The 21,506-nt window shown below is 40.7% G+C and overlaps 1 protein-coding gene and 1 long non-coding RNA gene across 2 annotated transcripts in view; one reads left to right on the plus strand and one right to left on the minus strand.

Annotated features, from left to right (window-relative positions):
* Positions 1-10,633, plus strand: part of LOC126388162 (transmembrane channel-like protein 3) — a 207,842-nt gene extending 197,209 nt beyond the window's left edge. Inside the window, exon 22 of the mRNA XM_050041079.1 lies at positions 4,380-10,633. Within this exon, the coding sequence (XP_049897036.1) occupies positions 4,380-5,373 (994 nt within the window). The 3' untranslated portion in view covers positions 5,374-10,633. The remainder of the gene's footprint in view (positions 1-4,379) is intronic.
* A 7,258-nt stretch (positions 10,634-17,891) lies between these two features.
* Positions 17,892-19,072, minus strand: LOC126388678 (uncharacterized). The gene is made up of 2 exons (XR_007569770.1): positions 18,787-19,072; positions 17,892-18,562 (listed from the first exon to the last, which is right to left on the minus strand). It is a non-coding gene; the product is annotated as an uncharacterized LOC126388678 (long non-coding RNA).
* Positions 19,073-21,506: the final 2,434 nt, after the last annotated feature.

Below are 21,506 nucleotides of genomic sequence, written 5' to 3' on the forward strand. Positions count from 1 at the left end.
TAAAGGAGGTTATTGGTTGGTGTGGAGAGCAGTGAGACCTGGCATTAGGGGAGTGTCTCTGGGACGCCAGAGATCACTGTCTAGCCTCCTGGAGGTGTCGTGGGACCAACTAGACAAAACACTGGTGAAAGGAGGTTCCCACCCGATGACCCCAAAGGCATGCTAGTTATCACTGCTCATTGGTTTGTATAGTTAAGCCTTGCCATATTAGCTTATCATAGGGCTTAGGTTTTTCACTGAGTGTTGATCCTTTTTGAGAGCACAAACTTCTTGTGTTTATTTGAATAGTGATCGTCAGTCAGCCGCAATAGATACTGATCAATTTAGTGGGCCTCTATTTACATGGCTAAAATATGTTTTGGTGTAGACCTCCTTTCACAGAAATTTAATGCTGAGTTTTTAGGGTGTTAGTCCCATCTGTTTCTGTAAACAGGGAGCACACTGATAGCCATCTACTGATGGTGATACACTAACTACAGATAAGTACCTCATACAGCCCCACTTACGTGTGCAACATCATGTCATTTAGCCTGTTTCTTAAATTCTACTCATCAGCCTAGTACGCTTGATGGGAGTTTTGTAGTTCACAGGGAATTCAGTGTGGGAGCTGTGGCGAAAATCAATTCTGAAACCGAAGTTCTTCAGGCTCTGGTTTCCAAAAAAAATTCGTCCACACGAGTGGTGTGATAAAAACATAGGATATCCACACGAAACCGCAAAATCCGCTACCAAGTGATGTAATACACATGCCAAAGCAGTAGGTGGCGATGTAACTTCTAACGGAAAGGCCATTTTAACCAATCAGATGTCACAGTCAATACCGGAATACGGAAGTGCGGAAAATAAAAACAACCCGATCCACAAAAATAGCGCAACGTAATTCAACAGCAGAGGCGCCTGAACAACCAACTACACTACCACGAAAGCAGCGACGGGCCTGCCAATGAAGGTCCGACCCGGCCGGATCCAGAACCTCCGTTGGCAGGCCCATCACTGCTTTCATGGTAGTGTAGTTGGGGTAGCTAACAACAAGAGCAGCCTCCTTCGTTGGTCGTTAGGTCAAACAGCTGGATATGCCATCCAAAGACAGCAGATAGCACGGTCACAAATAAAGTTAGTGTGACATATAGGGTATTTACGTGTATCTGGCCACTCAACTGTGACATAATTTTATGCATATGATATCGATTTTGTATCTTTACAGATACCATACAGATACCCCCCATTCAATTAAAAGCATAACTGATCTGAGTAAAGGCATGAGAGCAAATCTGGGTATGTAAAGGGTTGGTTTGTGCTGCGTTCTGCAGTTGGCAGTTACACCTAGAGTAAAGCTACTGAAGACCAGCAAAATGACCGTTTTCATTTATTCTTTCAGGTGGGTAAATGTCACCTAAGCACCTTCAGATGTTATCAGTACTGTACCCTTAATAATTTGTTTATTGGTGGGAATCAACATATATTTACCTCACTCGGCAGCACCATAAATGTTGGGGTCAATACACCAGGCTTCACACGGAGGCACCAAATATGTTGGGAAATAATTAATAATTATTATTAATAATTAATAATTATGTTAAATAATGTGACTTAATTAACATTAAATCACCTCGTGGGGCACCATTCCCGTAAAGGGAAAAATGATAGCCAGTTAAAGATATCAGTCTCATAAAATACGCTAAACTATTAATTTGGAGTTTGATTAATAATTAAATTAATGACAACAATCAAAATTAACAGTAACGTCTGAAGGATTTCGGAGTTCTTGACGCAGCAGAGGTTGACTATTCATTCACTCGTGTGCAACATTAAACAGACAGCAGGCATGATTCCAAAGAATTATATTTATTCACAAACTAGCAAAGCAAACCAAAGCACACAAATTCTAACTAACTATATACAAGCTTGGTGTGTATATGTGTGTGTGTGTGTCTGTGTCTGTGTGTCTGTGTGTGTGTGTGTGTGTGTGTGAGTGAGAGAGAGAGAAAGAAGAGAAAGACAAAGGTGGGTGTGGTGATCAAGAAGCTGTTTGGCCTACAAAACAAAATGGCTGACAACACAGAACTACCAAAATGGCCGAATCAAGGCTGCTTCAGTTTCGGGGGAGGTGTTTGTCTGACCGTGTGGTCAGGACAAAGACAAAGAAAAAGAAGTGGGAACTTTGAAATGCCTGTTTGGGTGTAGCTCTGTTGAAAGCCTGTTTGTTAATGAGTCTATGTCAATGTGACGTGTGTTGCAAACGGTCTGGATTAGTGCAGAGATTGTTTAGTTGCATGCAAGAATCTGTTTGTGAACAGTATTAGCAAACTAAACACTTAGCTGTGGCGAAGCCAACTAATCAATGACCTAACTGCAATCTATCACAACAATAACTCAGTAAACAGCATCAAATCACGTATAACAAGTTAAACAGTCTTGCTTATCCTGTAAAGCTGTGATAAGCTATGCCCAGTTGTTACATTACCGATCCTTGAATGGATGGAAGAAAGAGTCACTTGGTAGTGTGCTGCTGTTTAGCCGGCAGAAGAAGGCTGGGAAGATGGTCCCAGGTGCAGTCTTGGTTGAGTTCTTTGTTCCAAAGGTTCTGATCTGAGGAAGCTGGTCGCTCGGGGTCCTTGCAGAGTTAGACACTGGGTGCTAACTCACTTAGTTCCTTGTTGCTGGAAAGCTAGTTGCAAAACCTTGTGTTTGCCAGAGTCTGTGATCAGTTGCTCTCCCTTTTGTGGTTTGGGCCACTGGAGCAGGGGTTTGGGCCTCTGCTGTTCCAGACCCAGCCGGAAAAAGGTGGGAGCTGCTGAAGCTCCAGGGCAAGAAGAGGAAGAAGGCTTGGAAGGAGCAGACCTTGTACAGATGCCTGTGACATCACAGAGTCACATGTCCCTGTAAAGGTCTTGTCCAATCGAGTTGTGAGACTTGTGTCTCACTGAGGTGTGAGGTGAGACCTCCTGTGGAGATGGGTGTCACCTAGCTTTCTTTGTTTGAAGACAAAGAGCATGCAGAGGAAAAAGCCTTTAAATTGTCCAGTGATGATTTTACCAAATGATAAATCATCTGTGGTCCTGTGAATCCCAACATTATATAGTTTGTATTGTGCTTTGTTATATTGTTTGAGGGAACTGTAACGTAAGGTAACTGCATACGAGTGGATGCAACCGTCACTAATGCTAGCGTAGTTCCTCAGGGATTTAAGCTGTTATTACTTTAATTTTGACAATTTAACCTGTGACAACACATTAGCTAAGGTTGTAAGGACTGTAACTGCTGGTAGCTGTTGTTGATTTTGTTTAAATATGTTGAATAATAATTTTATGGGTTATTGTTTGTCGGACGATTGAGCTAAGCTAACTAACGCTAAGCTGTCACTTGTTGCCATAGCAACGGTAAACATTCACATACGTGCTACGAGCAGAGTGCAGAATCAAGCTTCATTGTAAATATAGTTAAGATACATTGTATTTAACACAGAATGTGGGACTTTAGTAGTTAGTAAACTTTTAGAAAAGAGCTATTTACCGTCGCTCTGACGTCAAACAATGGAGACGGGTAATAAAATACTGCGGTTATCCTATCTACACGCAACCGCTGGCACCGGAGTCTTCCAAAAACTTAACCCTGGACTCCGGTTTCAAAGAAACGCGGTTTCGGGGGCCCAAAAGTGCGGCTGCATGTGGCCAAACAGCCAAATTGCATAGAACACGGTTTCAGAAGTACACGGGTCCGTGGGAACTAGGCCTAATAATAGCAAGAATGTTTTATTTGAACTGGTGCATGTAGATTGCTTTTGTTTAGCCAGGGCAGAACTATTCGATGGTGTAATGGTCAGTACCGTCGGTGCCCCGGTGTGTAGCAGTAATACCGACTGTCAAGCATTTCCAGTGGGAGAGAGGGAATCGTGGGTGTAGCCCGCTCTGTATGGAGCCACGTCAAACCCACCAATAGAAACTCTTCTCTCATCCATCAGCGTAGGCCCCGCCCATTAAGTGCAGTTGAACTTGCAAGCAAAACTTTGACTCGCAAGCAAAGAGGACTGATCTGCAAGCAAAAGTTTTTAACTTGCAAGCAAAGAGGACTGATTTATAAGTAAAATGATCATACATTTTTACTTACAAACTTGATTTTTGATTGCAGTTCAGGAAATATGCTCTCAAAACAGTTTTATATGATTGCAACAAAAAGACACAAAAATCTCTCCGTATTTAACAGTCTTTAAACCCTGCTCAATTATCCATCACATCACTCCTTTAGTTTTGTCAAAATGATGAGACTGTACAACACACTGCATGTATTTCAAGTTCATGCCTTTTATAGCATAATGCTATGATAACATACCAACAACAATATGAAATAATAATAGTAATAATTGTCCTTTCTTATAACAGGCCACTATCCTTTCTTGGTAGCTCCGGTGGTAACTGTAGGCCCAAGTCCTACCACCACATACCATATAATCCCCCAGCTCTCTATTCTGACAGCATCCACTCTGACCCCCTGTACAGGAAGACCATACGTTCCATACATCCAGTGGAGGCTGCTGGGATCATCACTGCACAGAGTTATGGAGGACGGCACGGTCACACCACACGTTATGTGATTGTCAATGAGCATGAGCCCAGGAAGAAGCTGCGTCGCTCAGCCACACGGATCCCACGCCATTATCTCATGGAGGAGCCTGCAGAGATCCTGGAGCTGTACCCACACAACATTAAACGCTACACACCCCGCAACGCTCAACACCAACCAAATCCTCACCGGTCCCACCAATCAACGCAGCATCTGAGTGAAGATGAAGAGGAGGAGGAAGATGGAAAAGGTCAAGGAAGGATGTTTTTGGGAAAGGCACATCGGCCCCGTTCCCTCTCTGACCTCCACCAACCAGCACACTTCTATATCGGTGAGCATGTAGAGAGCCACATTTCCATGACTAAAGACGGCCACACTGCTCGAAGAAGATATGGAGCGCAAGAAGAGGATGATGGTGAAGGAGAAACAGATTGGGGAGGTTTAGAGTCACACTCCCGGCCCGTAGCCAATGTCAGAGGTGCAGACTCTCTTCTTGTGCGAACCAGGCGTCACATCCCTTCCCCAGGAAGACACTGTCAGTCCCCAGTCAGAACCAGGCACATGGAGTCTTATGTGAAACCCAAGGCTAGGCAGAAGCTTGAGACACCCCTGACCGAGTCAGACTCAGCCTCCCTGGCCTCCAGCAGTGACCAGCAGAACAGCAGCACTGACCAGTACATTCAGGTCATCCACAACAAGGAGCACTATCTCAAGTCTGATGCCAGACAAGGAAAGCTGGCCAAAAAGAAGTCTAAAGCCAACATTGATCTAAATGCCACTGAGTCAAATGACCTTGTCTGCTCTAATGTTTGACTCATTTGTTAAATGAGTAGGTGGTAGCTGGAGAGGTGCCAGTTCACCTACTGGGCACTGCCGAGGTGCCCTTGAGCAAGGCACCGAACCCCCCACCACTCGGAGCACCTGTCATGGGCAGCCCCACTCTGACATCTCTCCACTTAGTGCATGTATAGGTCCTGTTTGTGCATGTGTGTGTGTTCGGACCTGTGTGTAATTGACAACAGAGTGAAAAATTGAATTTCCCCTCGGGTATTAATAAAGTATGTAAAATTAAATTAAAAAATTAAAAAAAAAATTAAAACTAGGTATTCTGTTCAGTGTTTCTGAAAATATCATTGACATATATAGGTCTACATTACTAGCAGTTGCATACGTTGCATTAAAAGCACAGAAAGTATATTATGTGATTTCCTTCTATGTGTGTGCTCTTGTATCATTTTGAAATGGCTATGTCAGCTAATTAAATGTGTTACTATAGCAATGTGTGAAACAAACCATACTACAGAGTATGAAATCCAATACAGCTTACATAATTACACTTGCTTCATATACAACAATAATAGAATAGCTCATCATCACAAACTGATCTGTCCTGTACACTGACTTTAGCATTTTAGATGGAATGAAATGACCACGACATTCCCAGCTGGCTTGCTGCAACAATAAAGGACTCCAGCTGCAGCTGGGTGATGGCACAGCTGTTTAAAAAGAATCACATCAAGGGAAGTTAAAATGCTTGATGGTCACATAATTCACGTAGACAGAGAGTTCCAGGAAGTTAATAGTGGGCCATTTTAATACATAATAGACAGGTTTCTGTGCAACATCATCACAGAGATGTGCACGCAACTAGGGAGCAGAAATTGGTCATTTTCACACCATTTTTAGCAGAGCGAAGCACCAAAGCAGAGATGACAAGGAGTTGTGCAGTATACTGCACCGACCGCAGAAAAGATGGATGGAAAATATTTAATATTCAAAGGGGAATCCCATCTCTGTCCTAAGAACAGCAGGAGATTATGGATCCAGGTCATTCAAAGGGTGGACTGGGGTCCCGATGGTTACGATGGTCTTGGCGCACTGCCTATACTTCCACTGTAATCAGGGCCAGACATTTCCATATTGTCCTAGACGTTGCTAGCTAGCTGTCACGTGTCTAATGTCTTGTACAGTATGTTTACAACAGCTGATAAAAGTGAAGTCAAGTAGCCTTGTCACTAACATTGTTACTTGACATAGTTAGCTTAGTGACACTAATGTTACAATCATGCTCCTGATAATGAGTACGTTTACATGCATAAATTATTCTGGTTTTTGCTCGCATTCTGAAAAAGACAATATTCCTACTAAGTTGTTTGCATGGCTAATAAGAATGAATATTCCACTGAGGATCCTCTTCACATGCAGCCATGCATACTCTGATTAACGCACCCTAACATGCACATGTATCACGTCAAAATATTGAACAGTGGAACAGCCGGAGCCGTTTGTCATTTTGCTTCTTTGCATCAAAATAGGATTTTTTTTAAAAGTTTCCTACTGTTGGCAGACTTGTTGGAACATGTGAACATGGTCAAAAAGCTGTTGTTATCCAAGTCTGTTGTAATGTTTAAAAAGTAGGTGTGTTTCTCCTCCCGATCAGAAATGTGGGTTTTTCTTTTGGGCATATATCTCTATCCCACAGCCTTCAAAGTGGTGGTTGGTTGTTCTGTGTACAGCATATCCATGACACGCACAGAGCAAACTGTAAACAGGCAAGAGGCCACTATGGTAGAACCCCAACTGAAACAAATATTCTGAATGTGCTGTCTACATGTCCAAAGAATGCTTCTAAAAGCTGAATAATACTAGGGCTGTAGTCAACCAAAGTAAATCTTGGTCGACTGAAGTGGTACAGAATCTTCAACTAATCGATTAGTCGTGGGGGAAAAAAATCTGAACGTTATTTTTTACTACTGCAGTGGTGTGTTTGTGTCACTCAGCAGTTACACCTCCAAAACGCTAGTCAGCGGTGGAGGACTCTGTTAAGTGCTGTAAAGTGTAGTTGATTCAAAACACACATTAAACACACATTAAATATGGCTTAATAGAGACAATTTCAAACACAAGTACGCAAATTGGCTTCACTATAAATTGAAGCATTGACAGACAAACACTCCTTTATCTGGACACATTTCCCCCACCAATACAACATGCTAACGTTATTAACACAAGTCTATGGCATTTTACATTGTGTAAATTAGCCTAACTACGATCTTTCCCTCTTCTCATATAAAACCAGGGACAACAGCAACATTTAACAAAGGTAACGGCACATAAATTGGCTCCATTACAACTGACAAGATACACCAACAGCTGTCACACTAAACACATTTTCCAAACAAATACAACATGCTAACAGCATTTTACATTGTATAAATTAGCCTAGCGACAAGTGGGGATTTCCTCTGTTCATATGAAGTATTTTCCCTAAAGGATATGTCACACACAAGACTTAAAATGCTATTTTAGTGGAGGCTTTACTGTCTTCACAATTTATTGTTTCTTATCTGTGAAATACAAGTACAAGCTTTGTTTCCACTGAGGAAAATGGTGTCAGTATACAGAAACAGACAGGAGACAGGAAACAGACACCCCCGCCGCAGGAAAGAATGGATTAATCCTAGAAAGCTATTGATGTAGCACTTTTCTCCTTATGAAAGTCACACGGCGATTATTCAACCAATGAGAATTTGGTCGGATGAGAGCATATCGACCAAATAATTGACCAGGAGACAACAGCCCTAAATAATACCAGCATATCCCACATCTTAATCAGCCTAATTATGAATATCCAAACAGAATATGTTATTTACATGACCAACATCAGATTCAGAATATTGTCATATTTGGAACAATAGTGGAATAGTAGTGAGCATGTAATGTAAATGTTGCCATTGTCAAATAAGGAGAGGATGAACAAATTTCACTGAGAGACCTGATAACTATGGGCTACTAATATTCAGCTATTGTTAGCTAACAATTTCCATAATGATGTATTAATATGCAACAGATCCAACTCTGAAAAGGCACTTTGTTATCGAGTCAACAAGAATTTATAAAGATTGTAAAATCTACGGAATACAATGGTTGACCATAATTATGTGGTCTGGAACCAAAGCAGTTTTTCCCATTAGATGTGTATGCTAACCGGTTCGGTCCGTTTTAAGAGCTCCACCCGGTTTAATTCACGTCAACCGGATAAACAGGAGGAGGAAAAAAAAAATAAAAAAGCTTTTCACATCGGTGGCGTGTCAAGGGACTATATTCAACTTATCTTGCATTGTAACATGCATTATGACAACTTAATAAGGTTTATGTTTGTTTATAAATGAAGTGGAGGAGCCTACAAGTGTTTTGTTTAGTTTGTCTCAGAGGCCTCAGAGGGACTCCGCAACTCCACTCCGCTTAGCTGTCTGCTGCAAGAGATCAAATTTCATTGGGGGCGGGGAAAAGTGCTAGGGAGTCAGCAGTCATTCAGTTTGTTGCCCTAGTAACCCGTTTCCACTGAAGAAGTTCCTGGTATTATTTGGGGGGCTGGATCTACTACAGGAACGTCCTCTCGCTCGGCTCTCTCAACCGCCGTGTCTCCACTGAGAGAGCGGAGTCGGAGGAAGGTTCCTTGGTGTCCTTCTGCGTCTTCTTCTTCTTGTGTAACCTTGTGTGTATTGGAGGTTAATACCGCATTACCGCCACCTAGTGGATTGGAAGCGCATTACACCTATAATGGGCTTTTATTGGGAAACATAGCTCAAATGCGACCCCCAGTGGTAAAATTAGGTATATAATTCAATATATCGGTTCGGTTAGATATTTGGCTTTAAATCAAACCGGTTGGAAAATTTTCAAACCGACACAAGCCTAGTGTATGCACCCAATTATTATTGCATATAAGAAACCCGTCTATACAGAGAGATATAACTCAGATTTTTTGTAATTAATAGTCTAGAAATACATTGATTTACTATATTTATGTAGGACACCTTATGTAGGTACACCAATATGTTTTTTAAAAAAAAGTAAAATTGTCTAATATTTGAGGATTAGTGTGAACAGCAAGGGTTATCTGCCTGGTTGACATATTTTAGGCTAATGCTACCTTAGTTAAAGAGTGTCTTGCTGTTGTTTATTGCATTAAATTCATTTTTAAATTATGTCCTTAACTTATGTGGTAGTCAAGAGCAATCCCATCCTGATATTTACTGATAATGTAATGACTGTAATGATTTAATGACTAATGTAATCTTTAGGACTTTCAGATAAAACAGAAGGAACCCAACAGTTGACTTTGAATGATGGTCAACTGACAGCAGCACAATGAAACAGCAGACTAGCAGCAATGGTTTCTACACATATGAACTACTGGTGTAATGGTTCACAAATTTCACGGTTTGGTTCAATATGATACAGCAAAAAATTAGAAATGCCAAAATTCAAGGAAATGCCAGAAACGTCCTTGAATCTTAAAAATTTAAATGTATGATAACTATATATTTTGGGCTTTTTTGTACAAAGCAGGAATTACTGGCTGAAATGCGCTTAAGTCTGGGTAAAGTCAAATCAGTGACTTCTTTCTAAACACATTATACATGTTAGAAAATACTTGTTGAAAACATGTAAAGACTGTGAACTGTGCTGTACTGAATGGTGAAGTTAGACTGTCCAACTATTTTTCACCAGAGCTCAAGTGTTGTTTTTTTCACCCACTGTGTGTTGATTGCAAGTTGTCTACATCCCAAGGGCTCTCTGAGCTCTTTCAGTCTAATATATACATGAGTATACATACATACATCTCTGTTAAATGTCACATATAAACACAAGCTAAATTGCATACCTTTCAGTCTTTATGGATGAATCGGCTACCAGGCCCACGCACTGTTGTGGTTTTGTGCTTTGTGCAGAGGCCCTCGTTCCCTGGTTTGGGGTGTATGTGTTCTGCAACCATGTGTGTGGTGCTGGCTTAGCAGCTAACAAGAGTCTGTCGCTGTGCAGCATCCTGTTCTTTGTCTTGGGTGTTGTGTATGTTGCTGTACTGCTGGGTGAGCTGCTAATGAAAGTCTGTAGCTGTGCAGTGGCTTGTTCTTTGGCTCGGTGTGTTTTTATCCCCCACTCAGTTCAATATGAATATGTATATTGTTATACCTCTATATAAACTGTGTATTTTATGTATATTTTGTCTTTTTACCATGCACTTATTAACTGCAATGTATTCATCAACTAAATCTCTAATAAACTCAGAAACATGAACAGCACGTCATCCAGCTTGTCTGTGCCCTTTCTTTCATGTTGTCAGGTCATATACACTGATCATCCAAAACATTAAAACCATCAGCAGTTGTAGTGAATAACACTGATCATCTCGTTACAATGTGTCAAGCCACCTGACACACTCCACCAAACCAAACATCACTGCAGACCAAGTACATCCATCATGGCAACAGATTAATGTTAATTTATCATGTTGATCTGTTCTGTACGACATCTATTGCACGTCTGTCCGTCCTGAAAGAGGGATCCAGCAAACGATGTAGGTTTTGTTAATCACTGGCAAACTTTCTGGGGAAAACCTGGTCTGATTTGGAGAGATGGCATTCATCCCACTTTGGATGGAGCTGCTCTGTTATCTAGAAACCTGGCCATATTTATTAGTAATTTAAAACCCTGACAACCCAGAGTTGAGACCAGGAATCAGAGTAATAGTCTTATGCGCTTCTCTGAGCTTCTAGTGCAGTTACCCACCCATAGTTTTATACAAACGGTATCTGTCCCCCGACCACCTAAATGATCTAAATCTAAAATTAAACAAAGAGGAGTTGTGCGTAACAACCTAATAAAAATTAAAACCTCTTCTGTGACAGAAAGACAAAACTAAATGCGGACTGTTAAATACCAGGTCTCTATCATCTTAAGCAGTGTTAGTAAACAAAATAATATCAGATAATCATATTGATTTACTCAGCCTCACTGAAACCTAGCTGTGTCACAATGATTATGTCAGTCTAAATGAATCCACTCCTACCAGTCATAATAATACCCATATTCCTCGAGGCAGCGGCTGAGGAGGGGGAGTTGCAGCCATTTTTAACTCTAGTCTATTAATCAGCCCTAAACCTAAACTAGATTAAAATTCCTTTGAAAGCCTTGTTCTTAGTCTTTTACATCCGACCTGGAAAACCTCGCAGCCACTTTTGTTATAGTGTACCGTGCTCCTGGCCCGTTTTCTGAATTTGTATCTGAATTCTCAGTTTTTATCCAGTTTAGTTCTTAAATCTGAGAAGGTTATTATTTTAGGTGATTTTAACATTCATGTTGACGTTGATAATGACTCCCTTGCTATTGCGTTTATCTCATTATTAGACTCCATTGGCTTCAGTCAGGGTGTACATAAACCCACTCACTGTTTTAACCATACCCTCGATCTAGTTCTGGCATATGGAATTAAAATTGATAACAGTCTTCTGTAACAGTAGCCTGGTGAAACCATCCTAATCTCGCGAGCTCATATTCTATTTCGCTCCACAGATCAGTCTGGCCATCAATCAATCAATCAATCAATCAATCAATCAATCAATCAATCAATCAATTTTATTTATAAAGCCCAACATCACAAATCACAATTTGCCTCACAGGGCTTTACAGCATACGACATCCCTCTGTCCTTAGGACCCTCACAGCGGATAAGGAAAAACCCCTTTAACGGGGGGAAAAAACGGTAGAAACCTCAGGAAGAGCATCTGAGGAGGGATCCCTCTTCCAGGATGGAAAGACGTGCAATAGATGTCGTACAGAACAGATCAGCATGATAAATTAACAGTAATCCGTATGACACAATGAGACAGAAAGAGAGAGAGACAGAGACAGAGAGCGATGGAGGACAGACGGTAATGACAGTAGCTTACAACAACATTAATGAAAGTAATAATATTATAATTATAGTTCTGGTTACTGTGGTACAATATGTTGAAAGTATATATTAATATCTGATAGTATACATATGTGATAATAATCATATGAAAAGAAACCTGGGGTTATTCTTGTTTTCTTCTATTAATGCTGAGTAATAGTTTGCTCTGGCATTGTGGAGGCCCCTCTTATACGTTTTGAGACTGTCTGCCCAGATTAAACACGATTCTTCCAGTTTGGTTAATCGCCAATTCCTTTCAAATTTTTGCGATATTTGTTTTAACTTACGGGTTTGAGAGTTACACCAAGGAGCGAACTTTCTTTGCTTTGTTAACTTCTTTTTAAGAGGAGCTACAGATTGCCATGCAATCATAAAGGCGCATTCTGGCATCGGTTAAAGCTTACCGGGCCAATCACAACCGTTTATTACTTTGGGGCGGGCACGTCATCAGAATAGGAGGGACAAGGAGCGGAGTGAATGCATTTCGTAGATAACCAACATGGCTACTGATTTTAACAACAGAAAAAACAGCTCGGCTCAGCACCTGCCCTTCTTCCGGTTCAGATGTGCGTGTGTTTTTCTTTGTTTGTGATGGCTACTGATTTTGAAACTGCGATGGTAAATGTGTTGAATAAACTGGAATGTACATTTTCTTTAAAAGCAGAACAAACAGCTGCACTGAAAGCTTTTATTGAAAAAAAGTATGTGTTTGCCGTCCTTCCTACGGGGTTTGATAAAATCTTAATTTACCAACTGGCTCCGCTGATCGGGAAAAAGATGGACTCAGTGAAAACCCAGTGGCTATTGTTGTTTGTTTGTAGTTGCTCTCATGGAGGAGCAGGGTCAGGGAAGAGACCAAGGTGGGAATCACAGCCATACAACTCGGAGTCCATAGTGAGGAAGAAATCCGCAAAGACGGCAACACTCTTTCCCAGACATCATCACAGCTCATCTCCGCTGCAGCTTGCTGGTCTGATTACAGTGGCATTGTGCTAGCCTACGTCACACGTTTCATTTACTCTTATTGGTTTTCCGTCTTTCCAATTGTGTGAAGGGGCACTTTGAGTGACTGCCGTTGATACCGCCCCTTGGGAATAGAGGAAATGTACACTCCGTGTCCAGACCCATTCACGTTTTGCGAATTAGGTCTGGCAACGCCAGGCTACTGTAACAGAGGTTTCCTGTACCGACTTTAAACTCTCCTGAATTGATCATCTTGTCGATAGCGCTGCAGGCTCACTGTGAACAACATTTGACTCTGTAGCACCTCTTAAAAATTAGTTAACAAAGCAAAGAAAGTTCGCTCCTTGGTATAACTCTCAAATCCGAAAATTAAAACTAATATCGCAAAAATCTGAAAGGAATTGGCGATTAACCAAACTGGAAGAATCTCGTTTAGTCTGGGAACAAAGTCTCAAAATGTATCAGAGGGGCCTCCGCAATGCCAGAGCAAACTATTACTCAGCATTAACAAAAGAAAATAAGAACAGCCCCAGGTTTCTTTTCAGCACTGTGGCCAGGCTGACTGAGAGTCACAGCTCTATTGAGCCTTGTATTCCTTTAGCCCTTAGCAGTAATGATTTTATGAGTTTTTTTAATGACAAAATTCTAACTATTAGAGGCAAAATTCATGACCTCCTGCCCTCAAACGGAACCGATCTGCCCTCAAACAGAGCTGTAAGACTTAATACATATCTAGATAGCTTCTCCCCGATTTCTCTTCAGCAACTGATCGCAATAATTTCTTCATCTAAATCATCATGTCTCTTAGACCCCATCCCAACTAGGCTACTGAAGGAAGTCTTACCTTTAGTTAACACTCATATATTAGGCATGATCAATATATCTTTATTAACAGGCTATGTGCCACAGTCCTTTAAGGTAGCTGTAATTAAACCTCTCTAAAAAAAGCCCACCCTGGATCCAGAGGTGTTAGCCAACTATAGACCAATATCTAATCTTCCCTTTCTTTCGAAGATCCTTGAGAAAGTAGTCGCAGACCAGCTGTGTGATTTTCTTCATGATAATAATTTACTTGAGGAATTTCAGTCAGGATTTAGAGTGCATCATAGCACTGAGACAGCACTAGTTAAAATTACAAATGATCTTCTAACTGCTTCAGACAAAGGACTCATGTCTGTACTTGTTTTATTAGATCTTAGTGCGGCATTTGACACAATTGACCATCAAATTCTGTTACAGAGACTGGAACATTTAATTGGCCTAAAAAGTTCTGCACTAAGCTGGTTTAAATCTTATTTATGTGATAGTTTTCAGTTTGTTCATGTTAATAATGAATCATCTCTACGCACTTAAGTTTGTTTTGGAGTTCCACAAGGTTCTGTGCTCGGACCAATACTATTCACTCTATATATGCTTCCCTTAGGTAACATCATAAGAAATCACGGTAACGCTTTAGATTACAGCCCGCAATTTACACCATAACTACCGGGTAGTTACGGTGTAATCTGTTGTACTAACGGTGTACCAGTGTAATACGTACCAATACATATATATGTAGGTACAGGGGAACAAGATGTTAAGTTATGGAATAAGGGGCTAACAATTCGTGAATTTAAAGAGAATTTATATTACAGATTTTTTTAACTACTGGGTACCTATTCTATTATAACAGTGTATGAGCAACCTACTGATCAATAATATGGATGTTTGGGGGGAATTTAGAGAGAACTTATACAGTAGGTATTTTTAACTACTGGGTACCTATTCTGTTATAACAGGGTATGTGCGACCTACTGATCAATAATATGGACATTTGGGGGGAATTTACAGAGAACTTATACAGTAGGTATTTTTAATTACAGGGTAGGTACTTATTCTATTATTACAGGGTACAGTATGACAATAAAACTGAAAAATCGAAGGGAAGATGGAGGGAAGACTTCTGCAGCAAGTAATAAATCAGATGTGATTTTATTTCAAAATGACCTAATAAACAAACAGTCAATCTACATTGTTCCTTTATATTTTCAGCGGGTAGCCTATACAACTACAGGGTACATCTGTGTGTTTACTTCGGAACAAAGGTCCAGGTGACAGTATGTTGTCATGGATACTGTTGCCGTCTGAAGACCGTCTCAGCTGTCGCTCACCTCTCCAGCACTACATTACTCGTTTATGACTTCATGACTCCGCTTGCCATCGGCAGACAATTCACAACAAAAATACTGGTCAGTTGGACCAGTATTTTTGTTGTTTTTGCAGATTTACTATGCTACACAAAACTTAAACTAAGGGGGCATTGCAAAACTCTGTAAAAGTAGCTACACCAAAGCATACATTTTCGTTTCCAAATATTTATTTGAAAACAAAACCATTCATATGGTCAATAAAAAAACATTTTGTTAATAATAAAAAACGAATGTAGCCTAATCTCAACAGTGGCCGTGCCAGCCGGCGGGACTGCGGCTGAACTGCTTCCAATGTTCATTCATTCATTCAATCGCAAGTTCAATGTGTGTGTGTGTGTGTGTGTGTGTGTGTGTGTGTGTGTGTGTGTGTGTGTTTAGCAAAGCCACTTATAACTGGCGACGGCGCAGCAGCAGCAAAAAATTTTTTTTTAAAAAAAGGCATTATAAAAAAACAACAAATAGTGTTAATAGTAGGGTCCAGAACCTCAGTTCCGTGACCATTTTCTGGCTAACATGTTTTGATGATTGATTTGACATCTATAGACCTTTTATAAAAAATTTAGCTCCCAGGTCCCTCCCAAAATAGCTGCCAGCAGCCATCTTGAAAAATTAACTTTTGAACCGGAGCACCTAGAATCATGTATAAAGACACTTTTTCATATAAGTTGACCATGAGGATTTCAATTCTGACATCAGTTTGACGTTATGACATCATTTTGACCCAGAAATGCAAGATGGCTGCCATCCAGTAGTGTGAAAACTTAACTTTCAAATGTAAAGGTTTTTTTCAGTGAAAATGATTTATAAAAGACACCCTCTAAAGTGCATTTTACTTTTTAAACTATATTTTATCATTTATTCAGGTAGATCATGTCAATACCTTTCAAATGATGTATAATACACCAAGGTTTAAACAAAAACATGATTTGTGGACCGTAAAAATTTTTTTAAATGCAAATATTCTGGCTGTACTATTGTTGTCGGTGAGATCAGTACGTTAAATGAACATTATTCCTTAGTCTGTGTGACATATGGATTTTACGACTTTGCTTTAGATTTCTTACATATAGCTCCTTTAAGCTTTGTGTGTGTGTAGCCTTTGTGTAGTTATTTTAATATATGAAACAAATACACACACTATTAACACACTGTGTGTGTGTGTGTGTGTGTGTGTGTGTGTGTGTGTGTGTGTGTGTGTGTGTGTGTGTGTGTGTGTGTGACTGTGTGTGTGTTACTGTGTGTTTGTGTGTGTGAGCATGCGTGCGTGTGTGTGATAGCTAAAGTTAGCAACTGGTAGCGGTTGTGATCAAGCTAGCAAATATGATGATTATTAACAAATATTTCAGATTATGAAATGTGATTCAATTTTCATTTTACTTTTGCCTAACTGGGTGGGAATGTTAAGGAAATTTTTTTTTTTTAAATTGATACTTACTCAGGATTAGAAGATGACCAGGGAGTAACAGCAATTTTCTTAAAGTGCAGTGACGACAATATATTTAAAGGGACAGTAGGGTAACCACAACAGTAGCCTAACAGCTTACAGTACCCCCACCACACACACACACACACACACACGCACGCACACACTAACATGGTTAATACATGTCTTAAGATATTTTTTACTGTGTGTCAACAAAGTCATTTTGTTTAATCAAATTGATGTCATAACATCAAACTGATGTCAGAATTGAAATCCTCATGGTCAACTTATATGAAAAAGTGTCTTCATACATGATTCTAGGTGCTCCGGTTCAAAAGTTAATTTTTCAAGATGGCTGCTGGCGGCCATCTTGGATTTGGCGCTCTAGCAAAAAAGCTCGGAATTTTTGGGAGGGACCTGGGAGCTAAATTTTTATAAAAGGTCTATAGATGTCAAATCAATCATCAAAACATGTTAGCCAGAAAATGGTCACGGAACTGAGGTTCTGGACCCTACTATAATTAATTGACATAAGGCATTGGAGAGGTTGTCAGTCCTATTCTATAGTTTGTAAAAAAAAAAAAAATATTTTATCATAAATTACTCAAAAATGCATTTTTGTGTGCTTCTGAGCACACGGGCAGCGTAAACAATGAAGTTACATCCCAGATAGCACACATACATCTGGCCGACGTCGGCCCGATGTATCAAGTTTACATCGTTAAGACGTAGCAGGGAGAGCGTTTGCTCATTGCCAAGACATCGCTGAGACGTTGGCCTTCAATAGAAAATGACCACCACGCGACGTTCAAACGATCAATAAAAAGCTGCGCTCAGTAGGCGCTCCTTCATTAATATTAATATGCTTCGTTAATTACGACCTTTATTCATTTAGGTCGGACCTTTCAAACTACAAATATTTCACCATCCAATGTGAGAAATCAGTGCTAACATTAAAAAATACCTGACTGTTACCCTATTTCGTGTGTAAGTGTGCACAATGAAGAGACAAAAGTCAATTTGACAAACTTTATTTTCAAATTTCCACAAACAATATCTGACGGCCAGTCCGCTTCTCCTGGCAGCCTGCAAGACACAGAAAAGATGATGAGCACATAACTTCAAGAAACAAATCCCAACTTCACCACTTTTTTTTTTTTTTAGCATTTCAGCTGTCTTTTAGCCAGATTGAAGGCTTTGTGTCCGTCACTCTGCTTAATTTAGTGTTGAAACGGTTAAATAACGGGATCCGTTAACTCCGTTAACTGTTAACAGCAGCTCAACAATCAGTCCTTCATCTCGGAAAAACAGTGGCTTCAAAACTGCGCTATTACCTGTAGCCACCGGGTCAGTTTGCTTTGCAGAGGAGGAGACCTCGACTGATAAATTGCCCATAAAATCACATTAACAACATACTGAAGGCATCCTTAAACTTCACTATTTCACCTCCGCGCTCCTCTCTGCTGGTCTCACCGACACTTCAGCACCCGTTCTGGGATACACAGTGTCGGCCCGCCCCGCCTGACCTCCGTGCTCCTCTCCGCTCCTCTCCCAGACACTTGAGCACACGTCCAGGGCCCCGGAGGGCAGGCCGGGGGGCCGCGGGACCACGGGTGGCAGCTCCGGGCACTTCCACTTTAACCCAAAACGAGTGCTCACGATAACCAGATGAGCAGATAACGTCAACTAGGGAAAATAAAATGAAAACACCACAGTTGTAGCCTGTTAGCATAACATGAGCTAAACCGCTAAACTAGCTAACAGCTAACGAAAGATAACGTTAGTTGGTGGGGAGCTGTGCTAAGCTATATACACCCAGTCGTGCTTCGCCACTCACCAGGAACCTCTTTTAACGGTCACAGAAGAAACAACAAAGCTATTTTCTGCCAATTTATTCCAGTAGAGCTTACCTGAAACCAACTGCGATGAGATGCTGTGTCCTGCGAGCTCAGTTCCAAACAAACACCGCGGAGATGAAATTCCGCCTCTGTGGCGACTTCCGTATGTGGGCAGACATTCTACGGCACTGGGCCGACCCAAAGCCGACGTAACAGAGACGTTTGATGAGCTGGGACAAAAGAGTATTAAATTTAAAGATATCCGCCCATGCGGCCGACGCTTGTCAGACGTTATAAATTCAGGGCCGATGTGTCGTCCTCAGGCCGACGTCGGCCAGATGTATGTGTGCTATCTGGGATATGATGGTCTGGCCGTTGCGGCGCTTGGAGGGGCGCTGTAATCCTGGTGGTCCTAGTGATATAGCGTTCCTTTGTGAGACAGTCAGGTTTCTTTGCTGTAGCTCATTTCAGTGTTTATTGGCCTCATCTACCAACAACTCTAATTCCATATAGGGTCGAATTTCACTTTGCGCTTTCTCTCCAAACTCGCCATGCTGCAAACCATAAAACACGCAAAACCCTCATTTAAATAGGGTGTCTCCAACACGTTTGCACCTGTTGTCATTTGCGCAAGCACTCTTAGTAAATCACCCGCAAACCACGGTTCAGCCCCACACACAAAATTCTAGATTGCACAGGCAAATTAGTACACGCAAATTGGGATCTTAGTAGATCCGGCCCAAAGTGTTTTGTTTTGGGATTTTTTCACCCCCTTCTTCCTCTTCTAAGGAAGAAGGTGGAAGAAGGACGTTTTTCTGTTAATTCAGAATTATTACAACATTGTATAATTTAAATCTGTACTGCAAATATTGTCATTATTTATTAATATTGTCATTATTTATTTATTTATTTTAATTTATTGTATAATTTATTGTACGATGTATCACTGGATGACACACCTACACACGTTATTTATGTATGTCAAAAATGTTTTGTCATCGTTACATAGGCTATATAACATGGGTTAAATGTATGAAATGCCATGATGACAATAAAATAAAGTATTAAAAGTGACGGGGCGTTAGTGGTTAGTGGTAGAGCAGGCGCCCCATGTACAAGGCCGTTGTCGCAGCGGCCCGGGTTCGACTCCAGCCTGTGGCCCTTTGCTGCATGTCACTCCCTCTCTCTCTCTCCCCCCCCCCTTCACGCTTGTCTGTCCTGTCAAATAAAAGGCTAAAAATGCCCCCCAAAAAAAAAAAAAAAGTGACACAGATTTGGTTAGGAAAAACGATAAAAGCAATGCCAATAAGGCATAATATATGATAATAACAAGGCAACAGTACTCATGGATGTAGTACTATGTTGTTGTTTTTTAATTAAACTTGTGACTTATAACCTTTCACATCAGCGTCATCAAAGTTCAGTGCGATTTGAATGGGTACGCTTCATTAATATCAAATGACAGCAGGGGGCGACAGTGTTGTCCATACATCCATCCATCCGTCCATCCATCTTCATTCGCTTATCCGAGGCCGGGTCGCGGGGGCAGCAGGCCAAGCAAAGCACCCCAGACATCCCTCTCCCCGGCAACACTTTCCAGCTCCTCCTGGGGGACCCCAAGGCGTTCCCAGGCCAGACGAAGACGAGATGTTGTCTATAAGGAAATAGAAGAAGCTCTCCGCTCGCCCACACTTTGGTGTACGCTGGTGAGATGAGGCAACGTACCTAATCTGTTTCCTGCTAACCACAGACATGTAGATGGCACTGCTGTTAACCTACTTTACAGCAAACATACAGTACGGTGGGTAATAACTTGAATATATTTACTGGCACAAAACAGTCTGGTTTGTGGCTCATGTCAAATGTAGCGTTAACTGAACAAATGAAAGGTGTTGTTGGAGTGGTAGCTCGCTAATCATTTACTAGCTACCGGACGTTCACATCCAAGCTAACGCTGTGCGTCCAGCTAAAAGAGCAAAGCGTTAACGTTACCCTGCAGCTTTTACAACCTGACACTTATGATTGCTCTAATAGAATTTAAAGTGTCATTACATTCAGTGCAATAGAATATAATGCATGTGGGTTTGTGTCTTACAGACGCAGAAACATGTTCAGGTGATTTTATTCACATAGGAACTTTCAGTAAACTAATCTGCTAATGTTACTGTCCTGCCGTGCACTACAGCGCTGAAGTTAGCTTGCGACTCCTTGCATCTGATTCAGGATGAAAGGAAAAGTTTAGGGGAACATAAATAATGATATTTAGCAGCGGATTCTCCATTTTTGCACCACTTATACTTATTAAAGTGTTAGTGTTAGACATCGTAGCAAAGGTCTTAACACTGTTAAACACAGTTTAAGAATTTTGAAACCTTTATTTTGCTTATGAAAAAAGGGTGATTTCACTGATATTTATGAATCAAAAACCACTAACATTATACTTAGACTTGTCAAATCTAGACTAAATTACCAAGGACACTTACTAAGACTCACTAAAACACAGTTTAAAATTTGTGAAACCTGTAATCTTTTGGGGAAAACTGAAAAAAGGCGATTTCACTGCTTTTTTCCCACCCAGACCACATTAAACAGATTTGACAATGTATTCTTAAGAGATATTGTGTGATTGTATTTCAAAAGGTAAAAATATGTCTAAGTATAATAAGCATAGTGTTATTTGATCTGGACCTGGTCTAATGTGGTTGATGGAGAAATATCAGTGAAATCGCCCTTTTTCTGTTTTCATAAGCAAAATAAAGGTTTCACGATTCTGAAACTGTGTTTTAAGGCTT

This window comes from Epinephelus moara, chromosome 1 (genome assembly GCF_006386435.1).
Source record: "Epinephelus moara isolate mb chromosome 1, YSFRI_EMoa_1.0, whole genome shotgun sequence".
Classification (NCBI taxonomy): Eukaryota; Metazoa; Chordata; class Actinopteri; order Perciformes; family Serranidae; genus Epinephelus; species Epinephelus moara.